This window comes from Amaranthus tricolor, chromosome 10 (genome assembly GCF_026212465.1).
Source record: "Amaranthus tricolor cultivar Red isolate AtriRed21 chromosome 10, ASM2621246v1, whole genome shotgun sequence".
In the NCBI taxonomy this organism is placed as follows: domain Eukaryota; kingdom Viridiplantae; phylum Streptophyta; class Magnoliopsida; order Caryophyllales; family Amaranthaceae; genus Amaranthus; species Amaranthus tricolor.
Window position 1 is genome coordinate 5,872,865 of NC_080056.1, and position 22,984 is coordinate 5,895,848.

Sequence of the window (22,984 nt, forward strand, 5' to 3'; positions counted from 1 at the left end):
TTATTGTTTGCATGTATTGTTGCTTCATGGGGATAATGTTATTTATAAACAATTACTGTTATCGTTGTGTTAGTTTGAACTATTTTTCATTTTGAACCATTTAATTTAAATTATTTTTATTTTTAGATAATAATTTATTATTTTTTTAATTTCATCCATATATCTTAACTCGCTTTTAATTTTATATATGAAATTCATTGTCTCTCTTCATTTATTACCACTTTCTTAAAAATTCTCTTCTTTGTCTTTGATTTAATTCTATCTGGAGAAATAAATACTTCCTTCGCTCCATAATACTTTGCTATTGATAGTGACATTTTTCTACATAATATGTCACACTCAGTAACAAGTATTATTATCAATTCGTTATTACTCGATACACATTGTCAGAACCCTCTTAAATAAATAATATTAATATTTAGAGGTGTTCATTCAGGTGATTGGGTCGGTTTCGGACGGGTGTCATTCGGTCGGTTGAATTTCAGATTAGTTATTTTCCGGATGTGTGTTACGACGGGTCACACTCGAATCGGGTCGGTTAGTCACGGTTCAGTTGAAGATCAGTTATTCGAGCTATCGGGTTTGCATCGGTTCGGTGTCGGTTGAAGTTCGAGTCGAGTGTTAATCGGTCTTGGTTGTCATCGGTTAATAATTGGTTCGGTTTTAACATGTACAGATCGGGTTCGGGTACTGTTTTCAAGTAGAATTCGGCTACAAGTTACAAATTACTATCGATCGAGTCAATGTCACATTAAATTACAAGTCATTTTTTAATTGATAAAAGATTCTCTTTACTTAAGGGAAATAGTTAAAATCAAATCAATTAGTGATTATTACTTTGTTACTTTTACTTGTTTGACTGTAAATTAAAATTAAAGTTCTATCATATTCATTTTTCATCTAATTTGATTAAAAATAGATTAATAAATATTGACCATTGCTTATTAACTCTAAATATATAAAACCATGTATTTTTAAAATTTAATTTATGGAAATATCTATCACTTTATTAGATTAACTAATAGGATGATTGAATATGAGTTGATCATAAATCTATGTTAAAAATTGGTTCAGGTTTACAGCAGTTCGATTAAAATTTCGTTCAGGTTAAGTCGGTTTTAGCCGGGTCGAGTTTGATTTCAAGCATGATACGAGTCGGGTATGATTCGGTTCGATCACTATTAGGTTGGGGTAATCTCGGTTAATGGTTATATGTCGGTTATAAAATCGGACGCATTTCAGGTTCAGTTTTTTCATTTTCGATTGTCAATTGGTTCGGGAGCCACTTCGGTTCGGTTCAGGCCGGATAACTTTCGGTTTCGGGTCGGGTCACATTTGAACAACTCTAATCATTTGAAATACAATTATTTTAAGTAAAAATACTTAGTTGTAACTTTTTACAGTTGCTCTGTAGATGGGTGTTTAAGGGTGTGCGAGGTTATTAATAAAAAAAGTTAATAAAAAAGAAATATGTTAAGTTTATTAATAAATTAAATATATTTACTATATAAATAAGGCGCAATATAAAAATTTTGTACAGGATTCCTAATTCTTCAAGACGGCTCTGTTGCTCTGTTCACTTGTAATTTGCTCTTGATTAGTTTTGTTTATTAATTTAAAAGCAGAGTTATTAGAAATGTATATTAAAATATTAATTAACGGTAATATTAGAATATTAATTAACAGTTGTTCAATTGATAGATTTAGGTTAACTGATATTATACATGATCATTAATAAGAAAAGGATCAAGTTATCCTGTAAGAGTAATAAAGTACTTCCTCCGTTTTTCTAGCGGCACTCAAGTTTATTTTAGCACCTTTTTATTTAGAATTGCGGTTAGTTTAGGAGAAAAAAAACATAGTTATGTTAGAGCTTGTTTTATTCGTTTATAATATCAAACTTTTATAAATTTTAGTTGTGTATAACTCTAAATATAATCAATTGAAAAAAGCGTAAAAAGGTGATTGGTTGCAAGTAAAAAAAAAAAAACAGATGAAGTATATAATATACTACCATTTTATATAATATAAACTTAATCTTTTACTTAAAATGGTTAATTAACATTATTAGATCTGTTACTATCATCATGTTAACTTTTTATTTGAAAGTCGATTCACACAAAGATTTTTCGAATTTCGAGATGGTAGTCTGATAATAGTGTGTTATATTTTTGATGAAAGTCTTCTTCATGTTTGATTGAAAGACTTTTCCAGGTCTTTTAAGCATCAAACTTTTGTTGATTGAAAGATTATGAGTCATTGAGTCAACTGAAAAGTTGGCATACAATGTGCATTTTGGATTCTAACTCATTTTCATACATTCAAAACAGCCGTGTTTAGAGGATAATTGGAACTTGCAAGTCAACTTAACTCCTCTTGTTGCTTTTTTCAATTTCGATTTCCAACAATCTCGGACCTTTAAAAGACACCTAGAGAAAGGTCGGACCTATTTTTATATATGAGCAATAATATAAAATAATAGTTTCAAAAGGCACTCTAGCAAAAAATGGATCCAAGAAACCTTGCTTGTTGTCAAAAATGCATTTGTTGTAAAAGAAAAAATTCAAGAAGAAAAATAGAACTAATGAATCCACAAATCAAAATAAAAAGTGCATAAATAAGAACCCAGAAATGGTGTAAACATAGGTTATTCGCGGCTAAAAATAACTGCAATCTAGTTTTAGGTGACAAATATAAAACATAACACGTCATGTGGCACTGATAGCATTTGCAAACTCCACAGAATTTGACATAAAATTGCGTGAAAATCAGCAGAAACGGCACAAAGTTCACTCACTATCATTATGAATAATGACATTAACAATGACGCAGCACGCAATTGAGTTAAGCATATATTTAAGAGAAAGAAAACTTTTTCATGAAGTAAAAAAAAAAGGCACAACAACATTCAGCAAATGGATCAGCAAATAAACAGTTTTTGCTAAGGTTTCTTGAGGCAGGTCAAAATCTTGAAAAAATATAGAATCAGCTACATGAACTAAAATAAATCAGTATGAAAAATTAATTAATGTAGTTTTATCTAATGTTAATCTAGAAATCAATCCCAATGGTCCTTTCTTTGCTCACTCCAATATATGGTCATGTTACCGCTGAGCGAGGAAACAGGGAAGGTAACTACAAAAGGGGTGTAATAGAGGTAAATCTTACCCTACATTTAGGCAAGAGACTACTTCAAAGACTCAAACTTATAAGCTTTCAGTCACACAACAATACTTGAATAAGTGCCCCTAGGCTCCCCTTCTTAACATAAGCATCTCATCCACCGATCTCTTTACAATGATCTCTTTTGAAAGACCAATATTTTCACCCATATGGTATTGATGGTATGATAAAACCACAATAAAAGTTAAATCTAAAAAAGTACAGCAAAAGACCAAACAGTCAACATATGATATACAAGTGACTAAGTTTTACTCTCATGCTAGCCTTTCTTCTTTCTACTTCCGAAATTCGTTCCAATATAATATGAACTAAATCCCTTTTATATTATAATGTTTAACAAAGACATCGTTGACAAAAATTACATAATACAAAAACTGAACGTATTACCATTTCTAAAGCATAAGTACGACAATTTACACAATTCTGAAACGAGCTTGCATGTAAGATACTTTGGCTCAACATTTCTATGATGTTAACTTTTAGAGTAGGTGCAAAAGGAGAATTGCACCTTAAGGAATTGCATTAGATAGTACAAGCAAAGATGAAGGTGATGAGGCACTGAAGCATACGTGAATCGTGATAAATCATATGTGTTGGTTATTGGGGAACACCCTTGATATGGGATTAAAGCTTTTGTATTTTTGTTAAGGAGCGTGATACAATAACAAACAATTACCTAAAAATCCAAAACCAAAAATGAAGGTTCCTTCTGTGTTCAACTTAATGACAAGCTCAAACAATGTTGCTCATAAAACTACAGAGTTTGTTTTCAACACTCATGATTGAGCAGCTAATTAATTTGTCTACTTCTTTACGGTGATAGGGTAGAAAGAATAGCATGAGATGGTTAATAAAAAGGTGTAAACTTCGATTTTACGAACCTAATAAACATGAAAGATACTTTAATAAAATGATTGATTCGAAAATTTACTAGTGGATCACGTACGATATGTAAAAGCACAACATATGAGATTTTAGTCATAAATTAGGTGCACAAACTAACAAAATTCACACAAGCATGAACACACGACCACTAACAATGTCGACAGTTCTAAGATGTGTTTCTCTTTACTCATCAACATCATCAACATCATAAATGCAATTTGCAAAAGCAAACAACCACATAATTCTATGTGCAAAAAAATAAACTTGTGCAACAAAGAATGGAAGAAACAAATATAAATTGGACAATTTTGGCATTAGCATAAAGATATGGGACACAATTTTAGAAAAGAGATGGAGGAAGGAGAACATAAAACAGAACTAGTAACCTTTTTCTCCAAAAGCATGGCACAAACTTTCTTAACTTGTAGAAGTACACCATGCGTGGCACAAACAATTTTGACCTGTTCGCAGTTAGTAACTGCGAACAACAATAGGACAAAATAACTGTTCCCAGTTACTAAGTGGAAACAACTATTTTTATCTTTTTTGACCTGTTCGCAGTTACTAACTGCGAACAGACCCAAACCTCAGATTTAAAATTTTCAAGCTTACTTTAGAATAAATTTAGAACTTAATTTATTTAATTAATTTTTTTTTTCTTAAGTATTTCAAAAATTCCATTTACATTTATATCCTTTGATCATTATTGGGTGATTGATAATTTATTGAGTATTACATGGCAATGTTTGTAACTGTGTGGTATGACGTGCCACGTATTATGTTTTGATGGTCCATATTTTTTTTATATATTTTGTAGAAAATCTAATTAGAAATTTGCGTCTTCACTTCATAATCAATAGTCTTCTTGTCCCCAGTGGCGAAGCTACATTCCCCCGCCCCCCACCGAAAATGCAATTCTTTGTATTTTTAACTTTGGCTCCCCTTACATATATGATTTATAGTTTAATGAGATAAAAAATATAACAAAAATAACTATAGCTAAATGGTTGGAATAACACTTTTATAACATAAGGTTAAGGGATCAAATCCTAATTCAAACTATTATATTTTAACAAACTAAATTTATATTATTATGTCATTACACTATATCTTTCATAATTTTCATTCATCCTTTTTAGTGTGGGTTATATTTTTGCTATAATTAATTTTAATAGTATTATTATAGAGTAAAAAATACTTGGTTTTTCAAAAGAGATAATCATATGAAAATTTCAACTCTATTTGTTGAATATAATTTATACTATGATCCGAATTCATTAAAGTCTTTATGATTTTAAAATTTTTATAATCTAACTAGGCTTTATATAATAAATAATAGAGACGGAGCAAAGATTTTAGAGGTGCTATTTATTTTACGATTTGTTTTTAAAATAGGACCCTTTATTATATTAAAAGATAAAATTTTTTCCACTACAAAAAATTAATCTAAGACAAAATGTATTGTAACATTATATTATTTCAAATATAAAAAAAGTTTTCAATCAAACAGATTACTTAAAATGTGTTGCCTAGAACCAAGTCTGAGTGACACCATTTAAAATTTGAGGTCTCTTATTTCTGGGGGCTCTAGGCAATCGACTACCCCGAATATCATAATAACCGATACTGGTAAATAATTTCTAGTATATCGACTATTTGGCCTCTCTAATTTAAAATCCTGACTTCACCCCTGCTTGTCCCAATGGGATAGTATCAAAAAGAAATTAAGTTGTTTCTAAGAAAAATGTAGATATTTGATAATAAAATAAAGATAGAAAATGAATTGTATAGATGAAGTTAAAAAGAGTTAAAATATACTCCCACCTATTCAGCTTATGTGTCTCATTTCTTTTTATGGTCAAGTCACCTTAATTGTCCCATTTCTATTTTTGGTATGGGTTTTTTACTTTTATGCCCTTAGTAGTTTTATCCTATTTTTAATTATACCCTCCATTACCCATATTAATTTTCCTCCCTTACATTAAAAACCCATAATACCACTCTCTTTCCTACCCTTAGGGTCTCACTTTTGACTCTCCTTAAAATCCGTTAAAAGTCAAATGGGACTTTTAAGGTGAATAGGAGGGAGTATAGATAAAATCAAAAGAAAGCGGTGGTCTATTTCTAAAAATAAAAATTTTGCAAAATGGGAGGGACAATTTAAAATGAAAAATAATTCTAAATGAAATGGAAGGAGGGAGTACATAACACCAAAACTTCTCACTTTTTTGCAGCTCCAACAAATCATAGTTTAAATTACATTTAAAAAGAAAAGGTAAATAATTAAACCAACATATCCAAACATTCCTCTCTCAAACCCTAACTCTAAACATCTTCTACTCAATTAGGAGATACATATGCATGCTCTTATCAAAAATGTCATCCACATCAAAGTATTACAATTTACAATCAAAACCCTGAATATTCTATTTGCCACAAGTTATCAGAAAATTAAAATTAAAAATTCATGTATATATTCTCCATACCTTAATTAAACAAAATTAATAAAAATGCTAAAAAAAAGTGCATAAATGTCATGTAAAACGACTATAAAAACCTCAAATTTTCACAAATTAACAAAACTCAAGAATTACCCAAAAAAAATAAACAGTATAATTCGCCGATTAAAGCAATGAAAATGAACTTAGTTATAATTTATTAGGGGTGTTCATCACCAAGTACCCAGCAGTTCGGGTACCCGAAAAATCAGGTTCCTATTTTAATGCCCCGTTTCTCGACCCAATTTATCCGGATCAGGACACTGGATATCCAATTTTATTTTCAAAATGAATTTATTGGCAATTTTTCTACAGAATTTGTGAAATTGATATAATATTTTTGACAGCTTTTAATGGCAATTTAGAGCAATAACAATCAAACAAAAACGAAGCCAGAAAAAGAAATAATAAAAACAACGGAGGAATAACATTACAAAAAATTTAACGAGGCAATAAGGGTGAATAAGAGAGTATTTAGTACATTTTCTTTGTTGTGCGACAACGGAAGCAAATATCGAAAACAATAATGAAACAATAAAGATTCAAACAAACAATAAAGAAAGTCACACCGAGAAATTAACATGGTTCACTATCAACGTGATAGCTACATTCACCGGCACCGAGAATAAACTTTTCACTATAAACCGGGATATTACAAGATGAACACGAGAAACCACAACAATGGCTCTCTAAGCTTTTTCTCTCTTAGTTTTCCTCACTTTGTGTTTTGAATTGCATCTCATTCTAATTCTAATTACATGGGGCCTTTATATAGTATACCTCATAATAAAAAGAAATTAGGGTTAAGAAAATACAAAAAACCGTCAAAGACTAAGAGTAACCGGCCAAAAACGTGCCAAGAAACTGCCATTACGCGAGCCGTGTAAAACTACGCGAGCCGCGAAACAGAGGCAGAACACACTCCGCGCTCCGCGGACTGAGACAGCAGATTCTCCGCGCCCCGCGGACCTTCCTCTGCCTGGCAACTTGTTCGAGTCACTATATTTCAACACTCTTCCTTGGATATATAAACTATTTCAACTTTTATATATCCATAATATATAAACTATTTCAACTTTTATATATCCATAAAATATCATGTTTAAATTTATGCTCATAGAACATTTCTATTGTAACCAACAAAATAAAAACGATAACATCAACAATAATGTCAGAGCCTTAACAATAAAAGATTATTGTTAGCTACAATATATGATTTCCAGTGATCGTCCACATAGAACAAAATAAAACAACTCATGTACATTTTTTAAAAGTAAACTTTCAACACCTTATCGTCTATATTTTTCATCATCAAGAAATTTTATACTAAATGGTTATCTTGTAAATGAATTTTAAAAGTTTTTTTGTTCGCTATTGGATTTTAAGCATATGAAAAAGTATTTTAGTTTGTTTTTTATTGGCTTTAGGCCTATTTATTTTCAAAAAAAAATTAACAATCAAATTTCAATTTTACTAAATATATTTTAAAACAAATAGATTATTTGACCAATTAAAAAAAATCAACACTTTAGGGTGACGGTTCAACAACCCAATAAACAAGCAACAATCATTAATCAAATATACAAATTGTTATGAGAGACGATCTTCTTAAAAAACGCATTATATATAATAGACCTAATAGTTTACTTAATACAATTTAACTTAATACAATTTAAAGAGAAAATAAAAACATAAACTTTATATTTTAAGTTCGTTTCTTATAAAGACATTTCAGTAGCTAAATTGTTGGCTTTCTTCTCGTACTCTTAAGCTTTTCTCAAACTGGTAAGGTCATACAACTGATATCACAACCCAATTGTCACCCTTCATTATATAGTAGAAGTACAAGCAATTCATCGGCTGACAACCCTATAACTCGCTGAAATTCCGCCATTTTTCTAAACTTCATTTGAAGTTTTTGTGATTTGTAATGGTGTTGCTATCAACTTGGTATTGATTTTTCAATTGGGGAAAATCATCTTCAATGTTGTGTGCAATTTCAGCTCCATATACTCTCATTCAATATCCTAAAAATACCCATTTCAGAGCAAATCGGTTTGCCCCATCTACTTTTCGGGTTTCAGCTGTTGCTTCTTCATCTTCATTGGACTCAAAAGCTACAAACTTGGAGTATACCCCTTGGCTTATTGTGGGTTTGGGTAACCCTGGAAATAAGTATCATGGCACTCGACATAATGTAATTTATCTTTATTCCCTTTCTATTACTTTTACTATCAATTTTATGTCATTTAAACTTTAAAAATGTGATTTTTGTTATGGGTTGTTTGACAAACAACTGGAGGCTGATTTCATGGGTGTATTTGACCGGTTGATTTTATTATCAACTGATTTTGAATCAACTTGTTCAAAAATAGCTTGTTAATAACAGTAAGTTATTTCAACTAGCTAATTTGTCAAACGCTAGAATTTGATGCGTTGAGCAACCAACCCTCTATTTGTATTAAAATAAGCTAAAAGCTATTTTTCCAAATATCCCGTATTTGGGTTGTCTTAAATTTGTTTGCATATGATTATCTAGTTTTTGTTTTACCCAAGTGAGTTTTTGTTGTTGTTTTTGATAGAATGATACTCATGATGAATGGTGTGATGATTTACCCAACAAAGCTTAGATAGCATTCTTGCATGTCTATGATAGAATTTTTTAGGTGCTTTTTGAATTGGCTGAACTTAAAATCAATTACAACACGACAACAACATTAAAAATGCGAAGGTGACTCCGCGTAAGAGGTGTTAGATGTGCGCAACCTTTAAGAAACACTTATAATACATTACATTATCCAATTACCATCAAGGGGGATCCACCTAGACTAACGCTTAGGCGGAGTCTGGGGTTTGGGTGTACACAATCCTACCGTTTCTAGTGATGGCAAGGAGATTGTTTATACGAAACAAGTACTATTGAAAAATGAGATTGATGGTGAAGTATGATTATGTAAGTTGGCAGTTGGTGTTGGAAAGACCCAATTTTAATTTGCTTGATTGGGTTGGGGCGGTCGGGACTTGTGAGTGGCTGTGTTGCACATGAAATTTTACTCTCTTGTAAATAGAGGCTGGAGAATTAGGTTAGAGTTGGTAGTAGTTGAACCATCTCATAAACCAACCCACACTATACAAAGCAAACAGGACTCTAAATCTTTAATATGGTACTGCAACCTAAATGGACAAAACCCGAATGACTGAAAAATTATACTTGAACCCTTCCTGTTCTGGATACTTCCATTTTTTTGGCACATCCAATGTAGATACAAGTGAAAGTAAAGGCTCCTGATATGTTTAACGTCTTTCTAAACTGTTTAAATGGTGAAAATTTAGTCAGTGATTCTTTTTAATAGCTGCATACTCGAACTTCAAACTCAATTTGCCTGAACATGCAGTTTCTGGACTAATTCCTTGCTTGCCGATAGATTGTCAAGCGTAAATCAGGATGTTGTTGGAAATTTGTCTTATTTATGTTTTAGTGTGTTAATAGTTAATATTAAAATATGTTACTGAGACTCGAGTACTGATGTTGGATACTAGGATACTAGTATGTGTCCAAGTGTCGGGTACGTCTAAATATTAAATTTTATACCTAAATGAAGTGTCTAAGTGCCATACCAATGTCCGAGCATTAAGGATCGGACACGGGTACGTGAAGCAAAATGAAGAGTCCGAGTAATATAGATACTAAAGGATAGCCTTTTTAAAGAAGCTATATAATTGATAAGCTTTTATTTCCTTTTGTTGTTTTCTTACTAGGTGGGCTTTGAGATGATTGATAAAATTTCTCAGACAGAGGGGATTTTGTTGAACACTATACAATCAAAAGCCTTGATAGGAATAGGTGATTTGCTCAATTTTGGTTCAGTTTTCCTTTTGATATATTTTGTGACCTTATATTGAGTTTGTCACTGTCTATATAGGTTACTTTGGTTCTCAAATTGTTCATCATATGTCCTAATCAATGCAGGTTCAATAGGAGATGTTCCAATTCTCCTGGCCAAACCTCAAGCATATATGAATTACAGTGGAGAATCGGTACTCTCTATGTTCTTTAGCTATAATCACAAGAGCTCTAGGACTTGTGGCATTTGTGTAATATTTATTGTGTTATACCTCTTTGAGTGTGAAAGAAAGCATGTTTCTTTGTTTTTCTTTATGGATCAAACTAGTTTCACATGATTCGCTAATCTCCTTATGAATTGCAAATAAAAAGAAACTGAATTATGGTCGGTTTTAGGCTATTTTTGGGACAATTTGAGAGAATCGCGAATTCAAAAAACAATTCAGCAAACAAATTATGTTACACTGTTTCAAACTTGAAAAAAATGGCAGTAGAATCTTGAAAATTGAAGCCTTTGGCATGATTTGAAACGAAAAGAGCTCTTAGGCTATTATTAGGTTGATTCTCCAAAATATCCCTGCAAATGACCAGGAGATTGAAGTATGTAACAATAGAGAATGAAGGCAAAATCTACCAGTCTTGTTGTATCATTTCTCAATGTACAAAGGCATGATGTGTTTATACTTTGGATTACTTCCTAGATATGAAAAATGATGTTTATGGGGGGCTGAGATTTACTCTCATTGTCCCTCTCTATTTTCCCTATATTCTATTTAGTGCGTCCCACTTAATTTGCCCTATTTCTATTTTAGGATATGACTCCACCACTTATAAGATGGTTTGGGCAAGTGCAACGACGGAGTATTAGCGAACCGGTAAGGAATATAGATAGTTGGAACTCAGGAGACTTAAAAACAGGGATAAGAAGACATAAGATGACTTAGAGGATAGAAGTGGAAAAGTATATGAAAGATCTAGATGTACAAATTGAGATGGTAGAATCAAAATGAATAGAGAAGAAGAATCCAGAACTGATATATAGTTTCATGTAGACGACTCCAATCTTTTGGAATTAAGGCTCTGGCATTGTTGTTTAGTTCTGATTCCACACTTTTACTCTCTACATTCTGTTACTTCTAAATGTTCATTCCACTATATCCAACTTCTAAATCTCCTTGCTATTCCCAATTGGGGCAAAATGATATGGACAAAGGAGTAATGTTTTTAGTTTTACATACATACTTGGGCAATACTATGTTTAAACTGTAAAGATCTGTCATCCAATGTTACACAACCATATTTTATTTATTCATGCTCCTTTTCTCAATGTGATTCGATATGTTGCTATATTTTGTGTAAAGCTAATTGTTTTTCTATTTAAAATCTAAGATTTTCTTGTTGTTGCATCTCATTTCATGTCTAACTTGCAATTTGTATAATTTTTTAGGTTGGACCTCTGGCTGCATATTACAAAGTACCTTTGCGCCACATCTTATTGGTATGAAAAATGCTGCTGAGAAAGGATAACTTAATCAAAGTAATATAACATCGTCTTTATTTGGTTTCACTTAATACTTAAAGCTGTTTTATAGGTCTATGACGAGATGTGCTTGCCTAATGGTGTTTTAAGACTTCAGCCGAAAGGAGGACATGGTCATCACAATGGGTAAGTTGCTTTTATGGATGATCTGTATACCTGATGTTTCGTGTTTAGTTGTCACTAACCACCATGTAATCTCGTCCGATATAGTTTTTAAACATTACAAACTGATAACTACATGCTGAATTCTAGTAAGCTCTGCTTGGATAGTTGGATGGGATTTACACGACGACAAAACTGCACTTTTGTGTACTCTGTATGAATTCTGTTTTTTTTTTCCTCCCCCAAAGCGGTGTGCGACATTGCTTGAATGTGGTGTCCAATGAGCAAAGACTTTATGCTTATAAGTATTAAGTATGAAAAGGTTGTGGGTCGCTGCCCACAAATGGCGTGCCACATTTCCGAAATTTGATAGGATCCTACTGCCATGCGAAATTCGATTCATTGATAAATTTCGTAGTTCTCTCCTGCCAATTGTTCATCATCTTCATCTCCATTTCACCAGCTTCCTCGATACTCATGGTAGGTAACCAAATGAGTAAAATGAAAAATTCACATAAATTCAGTTGCAAAAACCAAGTTGGGGCATACTAAGCTGAATCAGTCGACCACAACAGTTTCGAATTAAGCTTTGGCATTGTTATATTTTGTACATTAGTGAATTAATCTTTTCTTTTACGAGCTTTCAAGTTTTTTCCTATAATTCAGAATTTCAGTGGAAAAATATTAAAACCCCAAAAAGAATTCAAATGAATTGAACTTACAAAGGGGTTATTATAAGCTTTTTCACTCCAAGAAACAAGTAAGTGTAGCGAAGAATACCGCTAGGAAAATAGTATGGGCTATTTCAGAATTTCTCGACGAAGATTATATTGGAATATATTAATATTGGGTTTAGTTTTACAACACGGAAAAGGTATGGGGCTAATATGCGTCAATCAAAAGTTAAGAAGTTTTGATTTCATAATTGATAAAAGCTAAGGGGTTAATTAACTATATTTGCGCATATTCATATGACAAAAGACATGAATGTTGGAAAAGAATTTATCTGAATGATCATTGGAATGAATGTTTTTAGTTGTATATCCGCGTCCTTAAGCCGTTATCTTGCCAGTTTTCACCTTGTACCGGACCGATTATCATCATTATCATCATACCCAGTATATCCTGCTCATAGGAACTATGATCAGGGTCTGGGGAAGGAAGGAAGGAAGGTGGGAACTCATACCCATAAAGGAAAGTGCGGCTAAAGAGTCTCTCGGCTCGAGAAAGATGCATAAATGAATTCAGTAGTCAAAAACATAAAAGAAAATAATAACTAGGTAAAAACGAATAAAAGAATGCTATGTAACAGGGTTAAGGCCAAAACACAAACTCCAATCTTTCACAATATTGCTAATCTCATTCACTACTCACTAGTAAGTTTCTGATTTTGGATAGTTGCTATTGCAGAGTTAAGAGTATCATGGGACACTTAGACGGACGGAAGGAGTTCCCTCGGTTATGCATAGGTTGGTTTTCTGCAAAACAGTTTTTCGTCCTGTAAAAGAGAAAGGCTCAATAATTAAGTTGCAACCTTTTTATTCAAAAGCTCATTGCTTGCAGGTATTGGGAATCCACCGGGAAATATGGATATGAAAGCTTTTCTTTTACAAAAGTTCAGTTCTACTGAACGAAAACAGGTAATCAATCTTTCAATTTTCTCGCATGCAGATTTGAGAACTCGAGTAAGTGTTTAAAAGCGTGAAACACTGTTTATATGCTCAAGTCTTTGCTTCCTTCAGCCAAACAGCTTCACAATCTCACTGTGTTGTTTTAATTTGTTTATATGAAAGTATGAAACTACATTAAGGAGAGGAATCAATGTATAGAGCTCAAAAATTCTTAAATGAGATGGTCTCATGGTGAAGCGATCTCTATTGGCTAAACCATGTACATTTTCAATTTTAAAGTGATCATTTTTAATGTTAAAGTGATCAGTTTGAGAAATGGACTAATTATATGTCGTGATCCGTTAGAGAAATGGATTAATTATATGTGTCCGTATCATGATGAGACGGTCTCATACAAGACGAGTTGAGAGTTTGGGTTTAACCAACAAATTTCCATTACTGGTTTGTCCAAGTTGATCATGGGCACTTTGGCCCTTTTAGGTCCAGGACGTCAGGCTACGCCAAACCCGACAAAAACTTAGGTCAGACCAACTGAATTCAGGCCAAAATTTCCGTAAAACCCTTTTCTTCAAAACTTGAAACGCTGCCTAAATGGATCATGCCATAGTTGGTTAGACGGATTACATTTCATTCCAAGTGTTAGTTTTTTGTTTTGTTTTGTTTTGAGTGTTGGTGGTTGAATGGACAGATCGATGCTGCTTTGGAACAAGGTGTCGAGGCTGTGAGGACCCTCGTGCTTAGCGGATTCAGTGACAGTGTTACGAGATTTAATCTTGGCCAGAAATACAAGTATCACAAAGTCTAATTAAAGAAGATGGTCAATATCTCCGAATTATTTGCCGAATTATTTGCACAGCTGCCCAAGTCATAGTGACCAAGCCGTGAAGCAAACATAGATTTTGGTGCCTCGGCCAGTTCTCACAGGATATGTTCCTTGAATTTTACGTTGATCTTGGAAAAAGCTCGAATTATGTTGGTTTCAAATAACTATTGTCGAATAAACACATGAACGATGAAATATTCAGAGCATTTTATTTTAGCATGTTGGTTTGTCAATTACTGTTAATTGATACTTGACATAAAAAGAGCTAAAAATAGTAATGTAAAAAAAACATATAAAGAACATACAAAATGACAAAATTTATGTCGGGTTGTGCCTAGCAGATTGTCCCTTCATGTCACTCGTAGTGCATTGTGACGAATCGTGCCAAATTACATAATTAACGTCTGCGACACACTTATATGCCACATCTTTGTGCCTCGTGCCGTGGTAGTCATACCACCCACATTCTGAACCGGGCCGTGGCCAATTTTAGTCCCTAGTAGTTAATTCATGGTGCTTCACAATTTACAACTAATTATAAAGCCTTAACCAGTAGAGTTAACAAAACCTCATTTTACAATATGTCAATTTAACGAACAATGTCTTGAAGATCTTAGGAAGAAATGATAACAAGATTTGAGTACACATAAATCTAAAATCATGACATCAAAGGTGAAGTAATTTTGACACAAACATTACAGCGCATTCAAAAACAGAGCTTCACAATCGAACGAACATGATCAAGAAATTTAGTTTTTAAGGACATACTCATGGATACAGGAAAATCAGTTGTTACATCAAATGGAAATAAAAACAGTTTACTTCATGTACTTGTGTAGAAATTTCCTGTGGAAATCATTCCTGATGGTATCATTGATGAAGCGTTTAGCTGTTTTCGTCTCACCACGAGCTTGATTCTTGAATACAACATCATCATCCCACCTTCGTTTTACATTGAAATTGGTTGGACCGTTGATATTAAGTAAAGGGTTTCCCCTCATTAGTTCTGCTTCTTTGACTTTCAATTCTTCCTCTTGTTGCTGTCGTTCCTGCAAAGGGCGCAACAATGATGTAATCGAGTTTTCAACTCACCGTTATACAATGCATAACATTCATAATCAGCATGAATGAAGAGCTCGTGAAAATCAAAATGTGAAAGCCCCCCAAGCTGCGAAATCAAAGAAAAACCAGTTTAAGAATGAACAGTCTCACCATTCGTAACTTCTCCTCGGCCCTTTCCTTCTTTATTTGTTCAAGCTCTGCCAGAAGAGCTTCTGTGTCATCCTCCTCATCATCGTCATCGTCCTCATCACTGAAAAAGAAGGAAATATGGACTTTTAGAGCTGACATGAGAAATACACAGCAGGAAAATCTCTCAACAATTGATGCGGATTTTTGCAGATTGTCTATTCCATAATCATGAGCACATATAAGAGAATTGAGAACTTGAAATGAATCCATATGATATCGAGTTTTCTTCTTATTGAAGGGCCCTGACTCTTAATGAGGAACTAAAACAACTACCTCATCCATAAGTTCAGTACATGATGCTCACCACATGATATGCATCAATGGCCGAAAGGAACAGAAAACCTCGGGAGGAGGGAGAAACAGGAAAAATAAAATCTAAAGCTTAAGCTTTTGATTTTAGTGATAGCATTTCCACATGAGCTGGCTACAATTTCACATCTAAAGACACTGGTTTCCTAAATGCGATAGACGCTCAGATTCACCACCTTAAACACTAAAGAAAATAAGATTCATAATTGCCAACATTAGTATTCAATCCGCTCTGCTTCAACCTATACTCTGTATTAAGAGAAGGCGGAAATGATGCAGAGCAATTCACGTCCAATTCACGTCTTGAGTTATCACAGCAGGAATCTGTAAACATCATAAGTCCATAATAGAATCATACTCCTATTCTTGTCCCATTTCATGTTATGATAATATTCATATTCATCGATCAATCTTTTGTATTTTATTGTTAATCTTTAAGTTAAAACATAATCAAGTGAAATCTTATTTGATTCGTTTCAATGAAGGTTTTTTCAATATTAATTTTTTATAATTTTTAATTACACACAATTTAAGAAACCTACGATTTAATATTTGCGTTGACAAACCTACAAAAACCAAAAACAATAATAGTGAATAGGAAGGAGTATATATTTTTATCTTCATTTGGCATATGCAAAGAAATGAATAAAAGTGGACATGAAAGAGCAAACGGGATCATAAGCCAGCTGGTGTAACAATTCAACACAGTTAAAAAGTTTAAGACGAGAGGTAGCAAAAATCAAGTTTGTATAACAACCTTTCATCATCACTTTTTACATCAACATCAGAATCATCAGCATCCACACTTTTAGGAATAATGCGGTCTTCAGCTTCCCTCCTTGATCCTGCAAAAAAATAATTAAAATTAAAAATAAATAAAAATAAGAAAATCGTATGCAACCAACAACTGAGGCATAATGTCGAAATTGTGAGTGGCATGCCGACAACTACCTTCCAGAAAAAGATGGCTTCCCTTTCTACGATCTCTATCCTCTACACAACAAAAAATTAACTTCAAAATATAACGATGGGGAGAAGCAACAAGAGACAAAACAAAAGGCAAGCACACAAATATAATTTAAAGTTTGTTATAAAATATTTGCTTACCACCATATGATTTGTCTTTGGAAGAAAAATGTCTTCGCTCACGCTGTTCAAGTTCATCACGAAGGTTCCTCTTCTGAAGCTCCTCCTGAGTGTCTTGTCCATCCTTTCTGTAAGAGATAGGACCATGAGAAGATTACGACAACAGTTTTTTAAATCACATAGTATAGCAAAAAGAAAATATATATGGAAGCTCAAACTATTCATCACATTATAGCACATTGTATTGTGACACAGAGGTTGGCTGAAGTAATTGCTTCATCCTCTCACAAAATTTATTATTATTATTTGTCTATAGCTTTTATCACAACAAGGATGTTAAAGCCTTATTCCCAAGTATATGGGGTCGACTAGTTGAACTAAAGCAAATCAACATACAAAATCAAAATTATACTTTTTTCGACCTTTTAGAACCCATGACTTCCTTGAAAAGAATTGACTCTTCATCTTCCCTAACTAATATTGTCTCAGTAATTTCCCTTCATTTTCTTCAAAAATCAGACTTACTCCCTCCTCTCATCTTCGTTTTCTATATCTCTATTTTCTTTCCCTTTGATTATTCAAGCTTCAACTGGGTTTATTGAGATGGGAAAGAAGACAACTTTTGACACTGCTTTAACGCCTTTCTTCTTCATTGCAAAACCGTGTTGTACCCATGTGCAATCCGGTATACCCAGCGCATATTTGGCACCAATAACGGCCGTACCGAACACCGATGAGCCGACAAATATGGAGAGTCCGAGTAACATAGCTTTTGCCCAATTACTTAATTATTGTATTAGTTTAGTCCAATGGATAAACACAACATTATTTTAGCCCAATTACTTATTTATTTTTTCTAGATTAAAGATGCCACCCAACCACAATAAAAACATCAAGTCTTGTATGAAATCGTCTTACCATGAGACGAACCCATATAATCAACTTCTATCTATGATTTATCACTTAATAATTGCAAGTGATCACTTTAAGATTATAAGTGATTACTTTAAGACTCCACTTTAAGTTTATAATTGGTCATTTTAATATTGCAAGTGACCTTTGACGGAACAAGTAATCACTTAAACACTATAAATGTACATTGGACCAACCCAAAAGAGACGTTCTTAAACCCTTTATCATGCCTAATAAATAATATTATTTAATACAAAAATTTCATAATCTTACGCATATAATTTTTCTTAAACTACTCCCAAAGGCCGATAAGACAAAATATATCAATAATGTAAAACTCTTCCTAACTATATGGTTACTATTGCAAAAGGCTAGCACATGGTTGGATAGTTTGGTACAATTTTTCCAAAATCCAGATAACAATCACTTGGTCTAAGAGTCGTGTCATAGACATAAAGGGGGCAAAATAGAAAATTGAGCGGTTGTTTCTCTATTTGTGTTTCATTATAGTAGACGGAAGTTCGATGACATAACTACTGAGTTGTACACTAATGTTGCATGTACCTCTACAAGGTTTTTATTTTTCTTTCAAATCTTACCATGTTGAAGGTTTCGATTTTTCAAGATGAAAGGAAAATAGTTTCCTTCCAATTCTTTCCCTCCATCTTATTATTAACTTGATCGAAATTTCCATAAAACCATGGTTGATAAACCCATTTTCATTTCCATCCTAATTACTATTACTTCTATCCTAGGTCCAAATCCCTACAACACTTCCTTTCCTTTCCCTAAGCTCTCTTTCATTCCAACCCTTCCTTTTCACTAACTATATTGTAAGCCAAACAAACTATAAGCGTCCAAATGTTTTGACAAACGCAAGGCAAGATCAAAAAAGACTATGATGCAAAAAAAAAAAACACTTGCAATCCCCGCTTTTCCCCTTAAAATTCCCTGCCATTGAGTTCATAAAGATAATAAATTCAACACCAAGGAGTTTTTGTTACACTTAAATTTCAAGCAAAAGCAACAAAAAACCCATCACTTTTAGCAAATATCTACTTCATTAATTTATCACTTTCTAAATATAGTTTGTACACTATTACCTGGGTTTTAAATTAGTATGCGCTGCAAGATCCCTTGAAGAATACTTTTGAGATGGGCCAAAAATTCTTGTACCACCTTGCTCATTTCCACCCTTCGCAGGTGCCCAAGTAGGTCTTGCTGCAGTGGTCATTTTTTCTCACTACTCACCTAATATCTATAAATCAAGACTGAAAAAAAAAAGTACACCACCTAATTAGTTATTACCAACAAACTAAACGATGATAAAAACACAACGAAAATATAAACCATAGAGAACTAATTCGGAATCAAGACAGCAAAATCATCCAGATTAGGAAACTAAAGACAATAAAATGTAATCGATATAAACAAATGAAAACAAATAAGGAAACAAAAGTGCTAAAAAACCCTAATTACAAATTACCCTGTTTATCGAACTAAAACTCATTAAGAAAGCAATCATTATTTGTAAATTAACTTCATATAAAAGGTTGGTTGATGTTGCTGGATTACAACTTTTAGATTAATATTTTAGTCTTAGATATTCTAATGTACAGTAAATTAATTAGGTTATTGAACGATAGGAAGATAATTAGAATAAGGGTCCTCTTCTTACATGGTCTTTCATAAGAAAATAGGATCAAAATGCTTGCATCTATAAATTTGCACAAAACAATTGAAATTTTCTTTACACTCCACCAACCCCTTTTCAATCTTCGTCATCTCAAAGATTACAAGTATAATTGTAACACCCCTAAATTTCCAACCCCTTAATGAAACCAAAAATCGTGAAGGATGGGAGGAAATTCGGATGCTACATAAAAAGAAAAGGAAAAATATTTAAAATAAGCGCTAAAGATTAATTAAAAAGGTGAGTGACTGAAAATTTAGGTAACATCTCAGTTGAAAACCGAGTATGTGACAAGGATACATAACTGAATAACATAACTAAACTAATCTGAGGCCTTTAATGCCTTTCAAAAATATATCACGACGGAATGAATCATCGTCGGCTCCCCAAATCATCAACTCTAACGAGGATCGCGGTTCCAGTGTTAACACATCGGTTTGACGGATACTAAAAAGGTATTCTCACTACTATACATCCAAAAACTACGCAGCGGAACTATGGATCATACAAGGAGTCACATGGCTCCATACGAAAGAATTATACAATCCCAAAAAGAAAACTTTATGGGTAATGTAAAAGCTACAAGCAATAGGCAACTTGTACATAATTGCTACGATCTTACTCCACTCTTTCCCCCAATGCAAAGCAAAAGAAGCTCCTATACCTGCCATGTCAAGCTATAATCCTCCTGCTGCTCAACATAATGACCATAGTCAAATGTGTCATAGCAGGAGCATCATAGGAAGTCATGAATAACAACAACAAACACATACACGTCGGTAATTAATGAACATATAACAATTAAAATCATTAAACAAGACTATAGACAACGATATAGCATAGTAATAACAAATCTACTCATCTGTCTAAACATCTCTATTTACTCATGATTTCTCTTTCAAGCTACTAATCCCTCGAAGTATATTCAAAGGTAGTAGATCTTTTTTCTATTCATGGCATAGTGACACGGCCAAGGGCGTTATCGAGCATCCGATGCCCATGGCAAAGTATGAGCTCATGCCCCCTCCAGCTGATCCTCTCGAGTCCTACCTTCGGGAAAAAACTAACACACTGGGGTACTAAACCAGTGAAGAGGCCACCATATTGGGGTTTGCAAGGCCCGCATGGTAACATCTCGGTCAAGGGGCGGTATCGGCCATTCGGCGCCCAGTGACAAAAGCATGCTCATACCCCCCTTACGGTGATCTCGTCGGATCTCACCTAGGAGACTATTAAATCAATCGGACGTAATCCAGTTGAGTCACGCCAACTAATCATAATCACGGCTCAATAAGTAGGAAATCACTTCAATACCACACACAACCATGATGCGTTCTCTACTATATTGAAATCTGTTCTTATAGTCATCCTAATGCTTCCATTCTACTTGCCTATATCACTATTATGACTATACGCTAGCATAATTTACTTTCTGGCGCTCTATAATTCTAATACGATGTATATAATCATGAAATATTGATAATACTTTGTAACGATAAACATGATAATAAAATACTGCGTGTACGTACCTGCAAGCGTCACTGCACGACCAAAAGTTACAAAAATCACCCAACTAAGGTTCTACCTTCCTCTTATGAAGTGGGCACCTATATAAGTTATGAGTAAAACTAATAAGTCTATTTATCTACTTTGTCATACAAACTAAATGTCAACTAATCACTATCATCTATATAAGATAAGTTTCCAATTTCTTTAGCATACACACATCTCATTCACTACAAGTCACAATCACGAGCTCAACAATAACATAAGTCTTTCCATCAATTTAAGAGAAAGAGGATCGTGTGAATCGTTCCTTTACATCAACCAAATTTGAGTTATATCGATCCACGTTAATTCAAGATAACGTAGCAATTAACACTTAAATCTTACAATGTTAATGTAGTGCTAATATGACGACAAGGACGAGTCTTAAGGTTATCACATCGCAATATCATTTATTATATTCTCCAAGGTTAAAAAGAACTAAAATCAAGACATCATAACAAGTAACTTTAATAATTCTCAACAAGTTGACACTATGTTCATAACCTTACTAATATTATTTATTTATAACTTCGATATCTTAACAAGAGTATTTGTAATCAACATTAATAATTTCTTTTACTACAACAAGGCCAATTAAGATTACCATGGCTAACAAAACTCCCACGCTTAACACAATTAAAGTTACTCATGTACTAAGACACCATCAAAATAGCACAAAACCATTATTTTCATTCATACTTCAAACACTAAGTCATAAATATGTTAAATTTATCAAACACACTCTTACCCACAAAAAGATTCAATGAAAATAATACAAAGTTCAACACTTTTCATTCATATTTCAAAAACCCAATTCATAAGTATATTCAAATCATCAATTAAATTCTTACCCATAACAAGATTCAATGACAATTATACAAAATTAACACCAAACTCATAAAGTTAGTAAAATTCTAATTAGATACTAGCAAGATTACTTAAAGTAAACTTGAGAGGCTTACTATGGAGCAATTAGAAAAGGAGTGAAGACTAGGTGGTTCTTGAGGTGGTGCGGAGCACAAAATGGCGGAGGAAAGCTGCGTGGTGGTGCTATACTTGGCGTTACAGCAGCCTCCTGCTGTTGGGGGACAAAAAGGAAGCCGTGGCTGCTGCTAAGGGGGAGGAAATCGGGCTGCTGCTGCTGGTTACCGTGACTGTGCGTGAAGGAGGGAGAAGGGAAGGCGTGTCTGGCTGCTGCAGGGGAAGGGAAACGTGGCCTGCTGGTGGTCACGGAGGAGGCGGCAGCTGGTGGTTTGTGAGCCGTGAGGGAGAGGGGATTGAGAGAAGAGGAGTGGGAAGAGAAGGGATGGGAGTGACGGGAAGATTTAGGGTTTCATGGCTTTTTAGTCTTAGATATTCTAATATACAGTAAATTAATTAGGTTATTGAACTATAGGAAGATAATTAGAATAAGGGTTTTTTTTACATGGTCTTTTATAAGAAAATAGGATCAAAATACATGTATTTATAAAATTACATAAAACAATAGAAATTTTCTTTACACTCCAATTACTTCCACCAACCCCTTTTCAATCTTCGTCATCTCAAAAATTATAAGTATAATATTCACATAATTTCCTCCAATTAAAACCCTAAATAAGCAAATTCGACATAACCAAAAAACCGGTTGATGAAGATAGTACAATTAAAATCAATTAAAACAAAATTTTAGGCATAAG

At 33.4% G+C, this 22,984-nt stretch overlaps 2 protein-coding genes across 4 annotated transcripts; one reads left to right on the forward strand and one right to left on the reverse strand.

Annotated features, from left to right (window-relative positions):
* The first annotated feature begins 8,304 nt into the window (after nt 1–8,304).
* Nucleotides 8,305–14,843, forward strand: LOC130825513 (chloroplastic group IIB intron splicing facilitator CRS2-B, chloroplastic-like). 2 transcript variants are annotated; one of them, XM_057690773.1, is made up of 9 exons: nt 8,311–8,763; nt 10,326–10,410; nt 10,537–10,604; nt 11,223–11,285; nt 11,858–11,908; nt 12,003–12,076; nt 13,463–13,521; nt 13,616–13,692; nt 14,372–14,843. In XM_057690773.1, the coding sequence occupies exons 1-9, from the start codon at nt 8,551–8,553 to the stop codon at nt 14,486–14,488; spliced, it is 807 nt and encodes a 268-aa protein (XP_057546756.1). In that variant the 5' UTR covers nt 8,311–8,550; the 3' UTR covers nt 14,489–14,843. The 2 variants fall into 2 exon arrangements, with proteins under 2 accessions (XP_057546757.1, XP_057546756.1); XM_057690774.1 differs by lacking the exon at nt 11,223–11,285 and having other exon boundaries at nt 8,305–8,763.
* Nucleotides 14,844–15,059: 216 nt separating this feature from the next.
* LOC130825514 (uncharacterized) lies at nt 15,060–22,702 on the reverse strand. Of its 2 annotated transcripts, XM_057690775.1 has the most exons (8): nt 22,268–22,702; nt 21,287–21,364; nt 19,168–19,335; nt 17,174–17,280; nt 17,018–17,059; nt 16,824–16,911; nt 15,719–15,818; nt 15,060–15,555 (listed from the first exon to the last, which is right to left on the reverse strand). In XM_057690775.1, the coding sequence occupies exons 3-8, from the start codon at nt 19,296–19,298 to the stop codon at nt 15,325–15,327; spliced, it is 699 nt and encodes a 232-aa protein (XP_057546758.1). In that variant the 5' UTR covers nt 19,299–19,335; nt 21,287–21,364; nt 22,268–22,702; the 3' UTR covers nt 15,060–15,324. The 2 variants fall into 2 exon arrangements, with proteins under 2 accessions (XP_057546758.1, XP_057546759.1); XM_057690776.1 differs by lacking the exon at nt 21,287–21,364 and having other exon boundaries at nt 22,268–22,653.
* Nucleotides 22,703–22,984: the final 282 nt, after the last annotated feature.